The sequence below is a fragment of the Vigna unguiculata genome, chromosome 10, assembly GCF_004118075.2.
Source record: "Vigna unguiculata cultivar IT97K-499-35 chromosome 10, ASM411807v1, whole genome shotgun sequence".
NCBI classification, from domain to species: Eukaryota; Viridiplantae; Streptophyta; class Magnoliopsida; order Fabales; family Fabaceae; genus Vigna; species Vigna unguiculata.
Genome location: NC_040288.1, coordinates 39,046,481 through 39,063,780, shown reverse-complemented (window position 1 = coordinate 39,063,780; position 17,300 = coordinate 39,046,481). Strand labels below are relative to the sequence as shown.

The following is a 17,300-nucleotide window of genomic DNA, read 5'->3' as shown; positions in this document are numbered from 1 at the left end:
AACTTTTAAGCCAAACTTTTTTTTAGCTCAACAAAATTTTTGTTTTGTTGGTTGCAGTATATATTCTATTCATCAACTTATCTTTCATATATGTTTGTTTGTTTGATACTATTGTTAATTATTCATCAACTTATACAAGTTAGACTCGTATCTTATTAGTATCGTATTTCTGGAGTAATCTTTTACAACACAATTCATCAGTGATATCATCTGAGTGATTCAGAATGCACTCTTGTTAGTTGTATACATTAGTAGGATGATGATGATGGCATAACAATTCATATTGGTTGTATTACTAAACCTCATTGTATCTTATTTATGCATAATGAGACTTGCTTAATCTCCATGCCGAGTGTTTCTATGCTTGCTTCTATCTCATTCTTTGTTGTAAAGTGATATTCAGTTTCATTCTAGCAATTTAAGCACATTATTACATGAAAAATTCAGACCTATGTTCTAGCAACAGAAAAAAGAGCTGGCAAAGCTTCTAGGAGTCCTGTAATGTGTTACTTTGGAGAGAAAAAAGTGAAGGCTTAGAATGCTTGTGTTAGAAGAAAGGGTTAGTCCAAAAACAAGATTGGTAATTAATTGTTTCACATGCCTATTTAATACAACCAGACTCTTTTTCTTTATTTGTTGAGCTATCAGTGGACACTGTAGATGTCAGAGTTTTGTTTTTTCCCAGCTTATGGAGAAATCATTCCAAGTACATGCAAGAATGCTATGCTCTTCTTTGTCCTGTCCTTAGTCCAGATTGGTTTTGGTATGTGTCATTTTCACCCAAAAACCAGAAGAGGAATTCAATTTTTCCTGTTACAAGAAAACAAATATCACCATACGTTTTCTCCTTCAGATTCAATAAGGCCAAAACCAGAAACTTATATCTTCAAGCCACACATCATGATACCTTGCTACATGATATTGATTCGAATACTTTAGATGGCAGAACAATAATGAAACTAAACAATGTTGTTGAGATCGTCTCTAGTGTTTATGTTATAAAAACAATGTTCATGTCACTTCTAAATGAGTATTGACATGTCTAATGCATGTTAAAATAGGTCCATCATGGCTTCATGAAAAAGTTAACTTTTGAGTTGTATTATTGAGTGAGAGTTAGAAACTTCTAAATTGCAATCTTCGATACAGTGAATTCTTCTGTAAACGTAGATCGGAGTTTGTTAATACTTCAGTCGAACCACATTAGCTTCTGTATGTTTACTGTTCTTCCTCATCGTTTCTGAGTGAATTTGTGAGCTATTCCATAATACTTATGTTTCAACTGTCATGAGTCCAATGAAGAATCAGTTCTGATACATGTAACATAGTGGCTAAGTATGGACAATGATATTTTGACAACTTTATCTTATAATTTGAGGTAATATCTTTTAAGTAATTTTGGAATATACAGAAATAAAAATGGAGAACAACGTAGAAGATGTCAACTTAAGTTATAAGAGAAAAATCATTTTCTTATTGGTATTGCTGAAATGTAAATATAAATGAAAACAGATAAAACATTCTTGGTATGGCAAGGAAACAAGAGCTACTATTGCCCCACAGAAAAAGGGATATCCATGAAAGTAGACTCCTAATACAAGACCCCACTTCATCTTTCTTCTATTCATGGCAACCCTAAGAAAAAGGAAGTTTGCATACTTACTCAAAATTAAAGAAACGTTGCCACACTTGAGAATCCATTAAGAAAAAAAATATTTACAACTTTTGGTGGCATTCTGATTTTTTGCCACTGTTAGCGCATACTCTCACGTGGGAATCCTGTGAAGATAATAGCAACCTCACGTAGGGCATGCACTAGGCACAAGTCAAACTTTAACGCCTTGGAGATACTGCCTTTAAAGTCTCACTTACCAGTTTTTGTCCATGCCTCTGAAATTGACCTATGAACTGTTATTTGGAACCGAAAATATTTTATCAGTGTATATATTATTCATTTGTGTCCATCAATTTTCTTTCTTTGATGCTCAACTGTTCAGTGACGCACTCAAGCTTTTTAAGTGTTGCTGAAGTTCAGTTGTGGTCCTTCTACAGCATGAGAGACTGGACCAAATGGACCATGCTAGCTGTTGCATCATTGCATATTATCATTTCATCGTGGACCACAACATTTTTTTTCAATTCATTACTCTCTGTTGCTTAAGACCAAATAAGAATCTTTTAACACAGCTAATTCATTCTAATCTTCAATTCATGGTTTCTGCATCTTCTCTTTATATTACTGCTACAACAACAGGTGCTTTTTTGGTCCAAGTTTTATAATGCACTGCAAAATCTGGGTAGAAGGGTTGAAATAGCAAAACAAACAAGAAATTAGAAAAGGTTTGAGAGGAATTAAATGTAAATATTAATGGAAGAAGTTATTATATACTTTGAAACCATCATGATCCCATACCAAATCATCTTAACATCACATATAACTAAATTTTACTGACTCCTTCCCCTATTTTATTTTTTTTGTTTCTGGCCATATAAAGATTAACTCGACAACTTGAGACTCATATAAAGATCAGGATTAAATATGTCTTTAGATGTAAAATTGGAATATATTTCTGTTCCAAATTTTGATACAATTTGATCCTCGAACTTTAAAAATGGATAGACATAATCTTTCTAATCCAACTGCGTGAATTTTTTTAACGTGTTAAATAATATCTTAGATTGACATTTGAGCTCTTCACACCATTTTGACACGTTCAAACTCAAATGTAATCCTAAAATATTGTTTAACACATTAACAAAAGTTGACGTCAGATGGGTTAAAAGGACTATATCTATTCATTTTTTAAAATTGAATATCAAAATATATCAAAGTTTAAGACAAAAACGAATTTCATTTTCGTTTATAAATTTGAGATAAAAACATATTTAACAGTAAATTTTAATTCAGATAACTTTAGATTTACATAGTTATGATTAACACTTGTTTTGTTGCTCTTAATTGTTTAATATTTATGCATGGCAGACAGAACCAATTTGACAGTAGAATTAATATTGCTTATATGACAAATAAAGGTTAACAGTAAAAGCAAGCCAGAAAGCTACTGCATGTCTTAATTTTCCTTGAATGCGACTTGGTATTCTTAAAATCATTATTACGAATTGATATTCAAATACTTATTACTTGGACAAAATGAGTCAACCAAAAGAGATTTACTAGCTTTATTTTGTGATATTGAACAGTTCCAAATACGTAAGGTAGTTCATATTTTCTAAGAAAATGATACCGAACAGTTCTAGGTTCTGTTTAACACAATCACACACAAGCAACTACCTTCCAAAGCAATTTCTGCCTTTAAGAGTGGTGTTTGGTATATACATAACATTAATATCACAATGCAATTCTATACCATCAATATAACAAGAATATCCATTCTTAAAAATAGCATCTCTCACTTTTTGCTATGCCAGAGATTTTACATAAGTACAGTATGAATGAAACTAATGTGCTATTTCATCCCTCAAAACCCACTTGCTTATGAATTTAACATACAAACATGCACCTGTGCATATTTTTCACATAATCTTAAAGCCAGAACAGTGTCTCTTCTTAAAGCTCATATTTTGTACTACAGTCTTTCTGACAGTACAACTTAGAGTGAAATAATTATAAATGTTCCTCCAGAACTAACATGAATATATCCCAAAACAAAGAGACACCATTCTTAAATTGTCGTAAAACGACCTTACAAATTGAAACAGGGTGTTTATCATCTTCACAACAAAACACTAGTTGTGTTATCTACACTATCAATTAGCAATTATCTGTGAACTCGGACACACATTCATCTGATGACATTAAAATGAACAACAAGCTGTTGGGCTCATTGATGGGCTCATGGCAAAGCAACTACTTATCTTCCATTGTATATTGCTTTTGATAACAAGTCCTTAAAGGTGTTGCATAGATATTCTTCCACATATTAGCAGAAGGGTAGGAACCAGAACTGCTTCTAGTAACTCCGCTGAGTGACACACAATCATCCATAAAAATTCTCTTAGAATTCTGAGAAAAGCACCTATAGGGTTTCAATTTAGCTTTGGTTGATGCTGTCAGATTCATGTAGCTTGGTTTACAAACATTTCCTTCCTCTGTTGTGTCCACTATAACATTGTTGGTAGATGTCACCGGTGGTGATTCAGATGTGCATGAAGTTGACAAAGGGCTATCATCATACATGCATTCAGAGCTTATGGATGAAGATGATGGAGTTGATTGACTAGTCGTAAGTGACTTAGCTGAAATCCTGGTTGTCACACCATTCCTTCTTGCTTTGACTGAGCCATTTTGTTGATCCGAATTCAAGGGAAGAACAAAATGATCACTTTTACTAGTCACTGCTGGAGTCATGTCAGATGAGTCCAAATACATGTCTACCATCGACCTGCTCTCCCATGGTTTTGCATCCATCCACCGATCTAACATGCCCCATCCTGAGCTCTTACTATCTAGACTACGGTGCTTGAGAGGAGGAATCACTGCCCTAGCACCTTTTGAGTTTGGACTAGCACTCACTGTTGATTTCTGAAAGCAAGTAGATTTCATTGAAGCACATATATATTAGCAATTGTCTCATTGCTGATACTACAAATAAGACAAATGATTGATGAGCTTTGAGGTGTCAGCATAGCTGAGATGTCAAAATTCATAGTGATGCCTAACATGATCTTAATTGAATACTAAAGATAAAGCAGATCTTTACTACTCCATTACCTGCTTAGACTGAGAGTATGCCTTTGTCCTATCCCTCTTAACTGCTCCTTCCAGCCTCATCTGTAATTTTGCTTTAACTTCTTCCGCAGTTCCTGGAATATTACACCATCCTTGCTGCAATAACATGGCAAATTTTTCTAAAAGTTAACATCTCTTTACCAATATAACATGGCATCAACATTACAGAATGTAACACCATCTCTTATGATACCTCAGCTTGCTGAACAGGGTCAGCTTCATTGCAGGGCTCACCGACACCTTTCCCCACATTCCTTGCCTTGACACGCGCTTGAACTCGCACAAGAGCCTGCATACATCTTAGAGTAACAGCTGCTTGCTTCCTCACTTGCCAACCACGAAATATAGCTTGCAACCTCACCACTGCCCTCAGGGCCCTCAAAGCTCGTCTTGCCTTCGACATAAATACATTAGCACATGGAATATACTTTCAGTATACTATTAATGAAACCCCAAACAGAGTGAATGAATGACCAATAGAGTGGCAGATCCTTCATTAACAAAACGCAAGAGAATTTCAGAAAACTAAAGAAATTTCAGGTCATTGTCCTACACTCTTATTGTGGATTAAACACTAAATTATGTTCCCATAGTACTGCAGCCCCACAAGTCCATACCCAACCATGCCAATAGCAGAAAATCAAAGTAACACAGTGAACCTCAACACTCATAGCAAAACCTTATCTTTAGTAATACCCAGATCACAGCTAGAAGGGTCACTTACGATTTTGCTTGTTTTAATGCAATATGTTATGTTCATTAGTTCCACGCCAATAGTTAATTAGAAGTCAGTTTCACCTTGGCTCTTGTACTCTTCTTCATGGATAGATCTATAGTAATACTTTTCCATCTATCTTTACTGTGATACATTTCAAAATAGTGAAATTAACAAAACAAAAACACCATTCAACCTGTTTGTAACTTTTCTACAGAAGTTCATATCATGATAGTATAATCAGAATGTCATGAAACTAAATTTAACTTCGAATCTTGCCTAGTACTAATTCTTCTGTCCAGAATTCCATGTCTTAAGTTGTTCAAGCATGGGATAAACCAATGGTGTATCTGCTTCTGCTACTTAAACAGTTCAAAGCCAGAAATTCATAACAACTAAAAAAAACCAAAAAAGTTAAATAAATCATTGAAGAAGATAGAACAAGCTGCATCATGATAACATAAAAGGTTGAACTAAATTGGCTAACTAGAAAAGAGTCCTACTTACCAAGAAACCACGAAACACTGCCTGGATTCGAATGGCAGCCCATTCCTGCTTGATGACCATGAAATCTTTGAGTGGAGTTCTTACCACAGCAGCCAAAGCTGCAGCAAATGCCCCATCATCCACCACAAAGGACCCACCACCACTCTGCCCCTTCTGCAAGGATGATCCAATCCCAAACCCTTCTGAAGTGCCCCTCCATAACTTCCACTTTCTCTTACTCTTGTCACCACCCTTCTCCTGATAAATACAGAAACATACCAAGTAAGCATCACCACAGCCAAACATAGCAAGACCAAAAAATCCCAACAAAAAATTTACAAACTTGATCAGTTGCCGATGGCTTCCTGAGCGAAATGAGCGACTTAAGCCATCTCCCAGAACCACCCATTTGAGAAAAGAACACTTTTTTTGCAAATGACAAGGTGGTAACACCAAGTGGACTTTGAAGTGAGTTTGAGTTTGAAGCTGGTGCTGTTGCTTGGCTTAATTGAGATATAACGAGAAGCAGAAGAAAAAGTAGAAGAAGTGTTTTGAAATTTGAAATGTTTGCGGAAAGAAAAAGGTGAATGAACAGAGAAAGTACACAAACGGATACGAAGACTTTTCGCTTTTCTTCTGTTCTCATGTCCCACTCACAGTTGACCTCTCATCAACGCCAACACTCACTGCACGGAGACGTTGTCGTTTAGGTATGGACTCTGCAAGTCCATTGGGTTCAGAAAAAGCCCAGCCCAACTTTGAAACGTACAAGTATTTTATTTTGGTGCCAAAATTCTTCAAACTGTTATTCTTCCTCCTACATATTGCTCTCTTTTCTATAACTATTTACTAATATTTTGGTATTCTTGATTTGCATAAACTATTATATATACCAATTATGATTGGAACTTGAAATATTTATTTGATAATATGAACGGTTCACTACTCAATGTTAGGTGCTAATTATAAAATACTAACATTATTTCAATTAAGATAATTTCTTTGAGTTACACAGACATTAAAATTTTGAGAAAAATAAAAGTTATGGAAGCTTAGCAGCACTTTACAATTTAAAAGTTAAAGATATTTTTAACTTTTAAAAATTGGGTTTTGATTGAAAAATAACTTGATATTCTAATATATAAATTATTTGTTATAAGTTTTAAATGTAATTTAAGTATAAAAATAGATATTTATTATGAATTTGAAAAATATTTATTCCACACTAAAATGGTAATTTAATTTTTGTTTTTGCTTTTTGAATGTTGTTCTCTTACTTGTTATTTTTACTTGAAAATGTAACTTCATTGCTAATTGCTTCGATGTAAGAATCGATTAAAATATATTTCTCTTGAACTATGTTTTTAGCAATTCAAAGGGATTCAAATGAATTGGAGGTTGACTTGTTTGTATTATTTGTCTCACTAATAAATGCAAATGCATCTACACTTGCACAGAAATCATAATTTATATTTTTAACATATTCTTTTTATTTTATATTGTATTACATTTCTATATGATTTAAGAAGAAGAAAAAAGTGAATGTTAAGAAAATTGAAAATAAAATACTATTGATCTATCTTTTTAATATGATCAATAAAACAATTTCCCTTTACAATTTTTAATATTGTTTCACTGAAAGATAATTGTGTTATATATTATATATTATATATTACATTATTAAAGTTGATGGTCTACAACTATTTTATCATTTTAATCATTTTCAATTATGTTTCAAAAGATGTAGAATTGTGTTTTGGAATGTTGTTTTGTGACATGACAAATTCATAATTTCTGTCATACTTTAACGGTGAGTTTGACTATCCTCTCTAATAATCGTTAGATATTTCTTTTTCAACTCTTCTTTAATTCTTTTTGGTACATTATTAAAAAAATTTATATTATATGTTTTTTCTATAAATTTTGTAAAAAAATTTACAAGTAAAGAAAATTTCTTTTTTACTATTTTCTCTAAAAATCACATATAATTCTTTAGTGGATAATTATTTTTTATAAAGTTATAAAATTTGTAAAAAAAAATTATAAAATTTATTATAAAAGGTGTTTTATATAAATTATTTTAAAAAAAATTGACAGTAGTTTTTTATAGAAAAAATTTCATAATAAAATTTATAAGTATTTTTTAAAAAAAAATTCAGAATAAAATTGACAAAAAAATATGAATTTTTTCTAATGATAAAAAAATTTAAATTCAGGGTAACAAACAAACAGTAACAATACTGAAATAATTCAACATAACTTTCTAATTCTATTGAGCCTGATTTTCAATTTGTCATAAGTTGTATCTTGACTTCGAAATCTGTATTCAATTCCATTAAGTTAATTCACAAATTGTATCTTGAAATTTGTATTCAATTCCAATAAGCTATAATTAATTTATTCTTTATGAAACTAATTAGGTTGATTTGGAAAATATTAGAGTCTTAAGAGAGAACTTTACATTTTTATTCAATTCCACTAACTTATTTTACTTTTATGTCACTTTCATGTCAATTGGCTATATATTTGTTTTATTTTACGTTACTTTTATGTCAATTGACTATATATTTGTTTTGTTTTTTTTTTCTTTCTTTATCTTCGTATGTAAAGTAGATTCCTAAGAGTTAGAACAATTATTTTGACATAGATGATAATTTTAAGTTTCTTTTATCTCTCCTACTACATCTTCAATACTTAAAACATGTGAAATTTTATTTATAATAATATTTAAATTTGACTATGTAGAAGACATGTAAAGGGTAAATATTACTCAATAATTTTGAAGAGTTAAAATTACAGTTTTAAGGTATAATCAGTGGTTTAGTCCTAATTCGTCTAATTTATTAGTTTGATTTATTTTGATTTTTTATTATTTTTTAGTTTAATTTAGTCTTTTAATATGAAAAAAAAATCAATTTGATTCTCTAATTGTTTAAAAATTCAATAGTTAAATGTAATAATATTTATTTTTTTAAAAGTAGTTATTTTGGTAAAAAATAATGCATAAGATCACTGACTAGTTTAATGTATAACTCTTACATAATGAATCTTCTCCACTTGATGTAAGTTGTTTGCTCATGCAAGTAAAATCCAAACAAAATTACATTTGTTGTATTACGACCAACCAAGTTTTATAATCGTATTAAAACCAAAAATAAACAATACATTTTTATTAAAAATATATATGATAAATTAATAATTTAATGACATTTTTAATGTGACAATGTTTACGTTACTATAGAACAACCCAACCAATTGTAACACCCCATTTTCATAGTTTTTAAACTATTAAACAAAACATTTAAATTTTAATAGTTCAGAAGCAGATGATGACGTAGGTCAGTGTAATATATAATACACTCATCCTCAAAATAACCATACATACACTGATCAAAACATACAGCCCATACACTACTAAAGGGTTACAAAACACCCGAACATCTAAGCAAAAGAAAAGGGTACATCTACCACTGGTATGCCTAACATAATCACCTCCTGTCCCGGAGGGGTGTATCCTCACCTGCACCTATATCTGCTCACGCCATTCAATAAGGACGATCATTGCATAAACAAAAGACACAAGAAACACACAGCATACAAGAAGGGTAAGCTAACTTGAACCAAGAGAAATTCATGCAATTGTTACACTTAGGCGGAAAACAGAATTTATCACGCAATTTATCAAAATCATCCAATCAATCTCAACCATACACCACGTACCATTCTAGACTCGATATCCGGATTATGTAAGTGGCATTGGAGCTCTTGGTGACTTGCACTTGAGATGGTTCCCAAACTCTGCAGAGTTTTAGGCACAAGGGGTATTCACCCAACCACTCTGAAGGTAAATCCCATCACCTCTATGACAGATCAGATTCATAGACCAGGACCTCCTGCTACTCACCCCGACGTAATCCATCATACTCTACTTGAGTCTTAATGGTTACTAGGAGCGTCAGGATGCCACCAATCTGAGTCCTCATGCCCTTACATTCACTAAAACCATATTCCTTAGGATTTCCCTTGAAATCCTAACTCCAACATATTCCCATTCACATCAAATTCACACTCAATTCCATCACACAGTCTAACATGCATAAGGATCACATACAAGATCAACCATCATCCTCTTAAGGAAATCAATATAGCATCATGTAATCAAAACAGTGAGAAAACTAACTTCTGCAGGGAATCTCGCTTAGGCTAGAGGGTCTCGCCTAAGCTAGAGAGTTTATCTCGCTTAGGCGAGTTGATCTCGCCTGGGCGAGACCTCAGACAGTGGCAATTTAAAAATCCTGGGCGAACCCTCGCTCAGGCTAAACTGGCTCGCCTAGACGAGAAGTTATCTCGCTTAGGCGACTCCAGCTCGCCTAGGCGAGATTTCGCGCAGTGACAGGGGTGATCTTCTGGTATTTTCGCTCAGGCGAGAGCGGCTCGCCTGGGCGAAACTACCAGGAAATCCTCTCTATTCTTCACATGCAAGCTCGCTCAGAATCATCCACCACCCAATTTCACACACCAGCAGTCTCAAACACCAACTAAACACGCAATCACGCAATTAAATCACTTATGAACACAATTCACATCAAATTGAGTTGAAGAGTCAGCTTCCCTTACCTATTTTTGAGTTAAAGCTTGGGTGAAGACAACCTAGGAGAGGGGAGCAGAATTCCTCAGTCCAACCTAGAAGAATTCATCATCCAGTCACATAGAAAGGATGAACACTGGGTTAGACTCTGAATGGAAGCAGAAATTTCGAGTTGAATTTCGAAATTGGACTTTAAACCACAAGGAAGACTTACCTAGGAGATGAAAGGCTATGAGTGGAGGCAGCAGAAGGCTCAGGCGTGGCTTCCTCTCTAAGACCTGATCAAGAAGCAAGGTTGGTGAGATAAAAGCAAGGATCAGAGAGAGGGAGACAGAGGGGAGAGTTGAGTTTGCAGAGAAGAAGAAAATGAGAGGGGGTTTGGCTCTGTTTCTGGAAAAGAGGGGTGTTGCACCAATAAACTTGATTAAAATTAAAACCAAGTTATAACTATTATATAAAAATGATTAACTTTTTTCATCGTATTAAAAGAACTAACAAAATATATGGTGTGGAAAACATGTCTCATCCTATTTCATTTTAATTCAATAATCTAATTGAAAGGTCCTCCTTTATGACTGTATTCACATCCATATGAATTTGCCAAAAAGAATGACAAAGAACGAATTGTACTTCAAAGAAAGGTCCTCCTTTTTCTAGAAAAGAAACTCAAATTTGGAATTGCTTTATTTGCTTTATTAAAGGATTGTTTGGTTATAAATCGGACCAATATATACATAATTTTCATTCTAGAGAAGAAGAAAAATTCAACTTTCCAAAATTTCATTTCTTTCCATTTTGACAAGTGGAAGAAGAAAAAAAATCACAAGTTTCTTTTTTGAGGGAAATAGAATAAGTCAGAAGCTAATTATATTGTAAGGCCAAGTTTGATTCGGGATGTTGTGTTATTACAAAACAAACCAATGAAAGTGGTGATGAATTTTTAGTTGGTTTATCAAAGGTTCAGAATCATAATCCTCACGTTCAAGTAAAATTTGAAATTAGTCCCTCTTTAAAATTTTCGACCAATTTAGTCTTTATCTTTAAAAATATGTGAATTTAGTCTTTTAACCAAATTTTGTTAAGTTTATCTGACGTTTCAAGCGCATTTCATGATAGTATTTGAATTGTTTACACCGTTTAACACATTTTCGTTTTAATGTTAATTCAAATATTATCATAAAATGCGTTTAAAATGTCAAATAAATTTAACAAAATTTGATAAGAAGGACTAAATTCACACATTTCTAAAGATGAATGACTAAATTGGTATAAAGTTTTGAAAATGAACTAATTCCAAAATTCACTTAAACTTGAGGGACCAAAACATATTTAACTCTTTTTTTTTTTTTTGGTTCATCAGGCTTAATTTCCCAAAGCTTGGAATTGGGTTAAAGGAATAAAATTCACATCAATTAAGAAGAATGAGGAAGAAAGTTTCAATCTTTATGGTAGAAAATATTCTATAATATAATCCATGGCCTAATTTGTGGAATGTGGTCAATTTGGCTGGTGACTGGGAGACACTTATGTCTTTGAACCAAACCAAATCTTGACCCCTTTTTGTCTCTGTTTTTGTTTTTGGCAACACAAGCCAAGTCTTGACTTTGAAATGCTTCAGCCAATGAAAATTCACAGGTAAAACACCATCACCAATCATGGAATTGGCATTACATGTCACTCTATCAATGGGTTAACAATGCATGACTTGGTTTCAGTGTGTCTATGTTATCTGTATGTAGAATATTATACCAATTTTTCACATCACTGACGCAATGCCTCATCTCCAAACCATGATTGTGACAGGTGGTGAGTGGTGGAGAATGCTTAGTGAGGAAGAGAACAACACAGTGCCAAAAAGTGTAAAGCAATTCTTTTTGATAAATGGTATTTGACTTACAACAAGGCAAGAATGACCCAACTCCTAAAATACAATTGGGTAAAAGAAATGAGGAGTAAAAAATTGATTCTCCATGAGCTGAATGACCAAAAGATATGGCCAAAACAGAGAAAAGAAGAAAAGCAAATGAAAAAATAAATCATGGGTTAGATGCTGCTGTGCTGTGTGCTGTGTGCTTTGTGCTGTGTGCTGTGTGCTGTGTGTGATCTATAATCCTAGATTCTAAACATTGAACCCAAAAGAGGTGTGTGATTTGTGCAAACTATTCATGGTGTAGGAATTCACATGTGCACAAGTCTTGGAGATAGGTGAATTTTTGGACTAGGCCTTGGTGAGGGAATTGGTGCTTTGGCTGCTACTTTTCCATGGTTGACTCTAGGTGATAGATTCAGCTGTTCAAGTGCCTTAACTTGGAGTTTTGCAGGGTACTCTCTCACACAACCAATTCTAGGACCAGCTCCAGTTGTCCATTTTCTTGACAATGGTTTCCTCTCTTTAACTGTTGAAGTTTGCATATTGGTGCTACCAGATTGACCTATATTCTCTTCACTGCAACTTTTGGCAATGGTAAAGCCACTTGAACCACCCATTTTGGATTCTAACTGTAGCTCTTCATCAGCAGGTTTTGAAGGTGGAATGTCATCATCAATTGCATACTTCTGCACAAGGAAACCATCAGATTAAAAAATGTTACACATTATGCACTAAACTCATTATAAAAATTACTTAGTTTTACATAGTTTAAGTTTATCCAGATAAGTTTTTTGTTACTCACTTATAGGCTAAGCAACCAATCTATACAGAAAAATGGTTTGAAGTGGTTCACTCACCTTTACATTGGTCAAGTCCACATCATGTTCCATCAAGAACCCAATGAATTCCATAAAGTTCTTCATTGTAGGACGGTAATGACCGCTGTAGGGCCATATCGCCTGAATAAGAATAAATGGCATCAATTTATGTACATATAAAGAAACTAAAATGACTTTTAACTTTTCCTTAAATTCTCTTTCTGTGCTGTGAATGCTTCCCCATTTTCACAAAATTACAGGCAATGACAGAAAATAATTCCATTTTATGATGAATAATGATGAATAGAATATATGCATGAATAAAACACAACACGTGTCATACATCAATAACTCCATGTTGGGCAACCAATCTTCCAGAAGCAATAGTAGCACCTCCAGCCAAAAAACTTGAGTGCTGAAATTGGCCTTTCTTTTTCTCACCAACATACAAAATTCTTGAAGAGCTGAGAACAAAAATCCACTTGGACCCCTCCTCAGTGTGAACAAGGTTCTGACTCTTCTTATAAACAAGCCTTCCTCTCTCAATAACCACTTCATATGCTTCCCTCTCTTTCTGCATTTTCAAGCAACAAAGTGAATTCTGGTGGCTGCTAAAATAGTCTAGAGTCAAAGCAATTGAATGGCATAAAGAATGATTTTTAAAAAGTTGTAACTATAAGTTAAGTCCTTTTTGTACATTGAATGCACATGCACAAATGCCTTGTTGCTAGTTTACTAATCAATGAATTTTGTGCCTAAATTTGATCTTGTAGTCAACATAGCTAGCTAGGCAATATTCCTACACCACTTCCACTCCAGAATTGACCATAGATTATATAGTAAAAGCTCATTTCAAATAAGAATGCATAAAAGTCTCATACATGTTGTTTATATGTGGCATTGTCAAAGTGATGAGGTGAAGCAAACTTACGGGTCCAAGATACTTTATGCATTGCTTATACAATTCACTTCTTAGGCACTCTTTATGATTTACTTCTTTCCCATCTCCAACGTCCAACCTTCATGTCACATAACATGTAATTACGAAATCAGAAAATTAAAATCTGCAAACTTTTCTGCAGAAAGTGTATTATTCTGTTAATCAATTTTACCAGTAGAAAAAAGGTTGTGAACTCTGGCTATGAAACCAAACATCATAGTATAAGTGCAGATTGTGTCCATAACGGTGACGTGGATCAATCTGAAAAAAAAAAAAAAAACACACGAGGGAATCTTAGCTTGATGTGAATTTAAAACTATGAAGTTAATCATGATGTGAACACAAGCTTACAGCTTCAAGCCAGTGTCTTAGAGCTAATTTCTGCGCCTTATCATCTTTGCACAAACCTTTTCCCACCTACCAATAGCACAAAAGAAGAAGAAAACAAATATTTTGATGAGAAAATACTAAAAGAAAAATGGTCGGAAAGAGAATGAGAAATTTGAATTTGTCTCTGTGGTCCCAGTCAAACATATAATTAGAAAAGACAATTTGTGTCAAGTCAATTATATTTCAAGCAACCACTATATTTTATTGGAAACTAATGGCTAAAATATTAAAGCAAACAATATTTATTCAGAGATCCTTGCTTCCCACACAAAAGGGGTACCTTAGCAGCCATGGTCCTAGCTCTTGCCCATTTTGAACTAGCTGTTTCTGATTTACCAGAGTCAAATTTTGATGGGGAGCACCTGCTAAGAGCAGCAAAATCCAAGGCCTTCCACCTGAAATTAAGATTTCAAAGAAAATACTCACTGAGGGAAATTAAATTAAGCACTAAACCAACCAATAACCATTCAATTCTAAATTAAAAAACCAGTATATACACTGAAAAATACAATTTTTATACTGTCATCTGATAGAAAAATATTACTACTAATAGCATAGAAATTAAATTGATATATCATTAAGATGCATAATGAACAAACCATAGCTCTTCACAGACAACTGCACAATCTGCAAGATTTCTTCTGGTTCTGTAGCCCTTGTAAACCTTCTGCAGCTTGATTGCAGCCACATCAAGCTCCCCAACGGGCTTTGAGGAAAACAGAATTTCTGATTCTGGCAACACAATTGGGGGGCTTTGTTTATTGAACAAGCCATCAACTTCCTCAATTGAATCAGAATTATCAGAAAGTAGATATTTGAAGGAGAATGTGGTTTGCAGCTTCAGATTCCCCACCTTCTTTCTCTTTGAGCTTGTAGATTTCTCAGTAATAACCTCATCCAACTCCTCAGGCTTATACAACTCATCAAGGTTTCTGCACTTGTTGAAGCTCATTGTTCTGAAGGTGCTCTCGCCCTCCTTTGACTCATACTCCAGAGGCCTTACCGTTGTCACCATTTGCACACCCTTGAAGCTGACAAATAAGTAACACTGGGTTGGTTAGAGTTTCACGAACACTGATGACAATTTAAGGAGAAGAAGACCTTTCCTTATCAGTAGTGACCCATTTAATGCATCAAATTCATGAACATGCCATTCTCATAAAGTCATAATATTTAACATTCCCCACCCCAAGAGCAACGCTACCACTAGCCAAAGAAAAAGAAAATCCAAGTAGACCGAGTCAATCATTGATTCTAAATGCTTTAACAAAATTCAAACCAATTCCTACCTCTGAATCATAGATAAATAAACTACATTATGCCATAACGCAACCTTGGAAACACATGATATTTTTGAATGCGACATGCAAAAGGCATATCTCCAACTGAAAACTGAATAATCAATCACCTTAAAGTACACGAAATGAGGTTCCCTTTTGCAAGGATAGATATATGGATAGCACTTGAGTTTTCTTAGAGCTGGTGATTGAAATGCGCACTTGCGTTCTCTCTTATATAAGGCACAAGTTTTGAAGGCATGAAAGGGGTGGAAATTTGTCATAGAAGGCACTTTCAAATACGTAAGAGACAGAGATTGCAGAAAATTGTGACCTTTTGGAATTTTTATTACCATGAAGGATTTTAGTTTGAATAGGAAAATAGGAAATTTGCGTGGCCAACGAGCCCCATAAATGGGTTATTTTGAATTCAGGGATTGGAAAATGATACTGTGACTTGCAGAAAGTGTTACATGAGTATGTGAAAAGTTTACACGCGGTGATGTGAAAGAAACAGAATTAGTCAAAACTCAAAACCATGCTATTTTTTTATGGGTCCTATATCAATGCAAAATCAAATGGGATTTTTTTTGCTTTTGTCTTTAGAAATAGGAAAAGAAAAAATGTATTTTATAGCGGCAGTCCTAAATAGAATTTTAAATATTGCCATTTTTTAGTTTTTAAATTAAAAATCGAAAAGTTAACTGTGTTTTAGATACTCAAATTATTGAATGTTTTTAATTTTACTCTTTTCTTCAAACTTAATCTATTTCGGTCTTTCATCTTCTTAAACTCGTAGAATTGGTCTTCCATCTTCTAAAATACTTCTGATATCTTGTTTGATTGAGTGGAGAGGAGAAGAAATTAGAAGCGGGAGAATTAGTTTAATGTGTTTTATTAAAAGTAACGAGGTATTTTTATATTATTTTTATCTATTTTTATTACATTTCTATTTATATAAAATATATATGGATTAGGAAATATGTATATAAGGTTTAGTCTTGAATGACCTTTGATAGGTGATGCAGAGTTATTAAGGATGATATTAGAGGTCTTTTAGTGACAATGATAAACACAAAATTCAAGTTAATAAAGATATTTTAGCTTTATTATTGGTTAATCATGTAAATATGATTTTAGGTGGTGAGAAACAAATAAAAGTTTATATCTTAGTAACAAATGATTTGTATCACCTTAATGTTGGAAACATAGGTCACTTAAGGTCTTTGTGAGAGTTTTGCATATGTTTAGTGTTAATCACAAATGAGATTTGTTTATGACTTTTTTTTTATACCACTTTTGAATTTTATTAACGTTAGTAGATCATAAAAAAAATTATTTTCTTCAAACTAGACCCTTTCGTTAGTATAATTCGAATTCAGATGAAGTTCTAATAATTTTTCAGATGAAGTTCTAATAATCTTTCAGAGAAAAAAAAAAACAGATGGTTCTTATAGGATTTTCAA

General features: G+C 33.3%; 1 protein-coding gene, 1 long non-coding RNA gene and 1 pseudogene across 2 annotated transcripts; all 3 read right to left on the bottom strand.

Annotated features, from left to right (window-relative positions):
* Positions 1 to 3,394: 3,394 nt before the first annotated feature.
* On the bottom strand, positions 3,395 to 6,619 carry LOC114166337 (protein IQ-DOMAIN 1-like). Its single transcript, XM_028051050.1, has 5 exons — positions 6,295 to 6,619; positions 5,973 to 6,209; positions 4,944 to 5,144; positions 4,733 to 4,846; positions 3,395 to 4,543 (listed from the first exon to the last, which is right to left on the bottom strand). Exons 1-5 carry the CDS (start codon positions 6,595 to 6,597, stop codon positions 3,869 to 3,871), a joined length of 1,530 nt encoding a protein of 509 aa, XP_027906851.1. The 5' UTR covers positions 6,598 to 6,619; the 3' UTR covers positions 3,395 to 3,868.
* Positions 6,620 to 9,219: 2,600 nt separating this feature from the next.
* Positions 9,220 to 10,965, bottom strand: LOC114167548. The gene is made up of 3 exons (XR_003600260.1): positions 10,754 to 10,965; positions 10,569 to 10,634; positions 9,220 to 9,483 (listed from the first exon to the last, which is right to left on the bottom strand). It is a non-coding gene; the product is annotated as an uncharacterized LOC114167548 (long non-coding RNA).
* Positions 10,966 to 12,079: 1,114 nt separating this feature from the next.
* LOC114166624 lies at positions 12,080 to 16,195 on the bottom strand (annotated as a pseudogene).
* Positions 16,196 to 17,300: the final 1,105 nt, after the last annotated feature.

Coding starts and splice junctions, on each gene's coding strand:
- LOC114166337 (XM_028051050.1), bottom strand. CDS start 6,597: ATGAGAACAGAAGAAAAGCGAAAAGTCTTCGTATCCGTTTGTGTACTT. Junction 4,847..4,943: donor ACCCTGTTCAGCAAGCTGAG/GTATCATAAGAG, acceptor ATGTTATTGCAG/CAAGGATGGTGTAATATTCC. Junction 4,544..4,732: donor CATACTCTCAGTCTAAGCAG/GTAATGGAGTAG, acceptor ACTTGCTTTCAG/AAATCAACAGTGAGTGCTAG.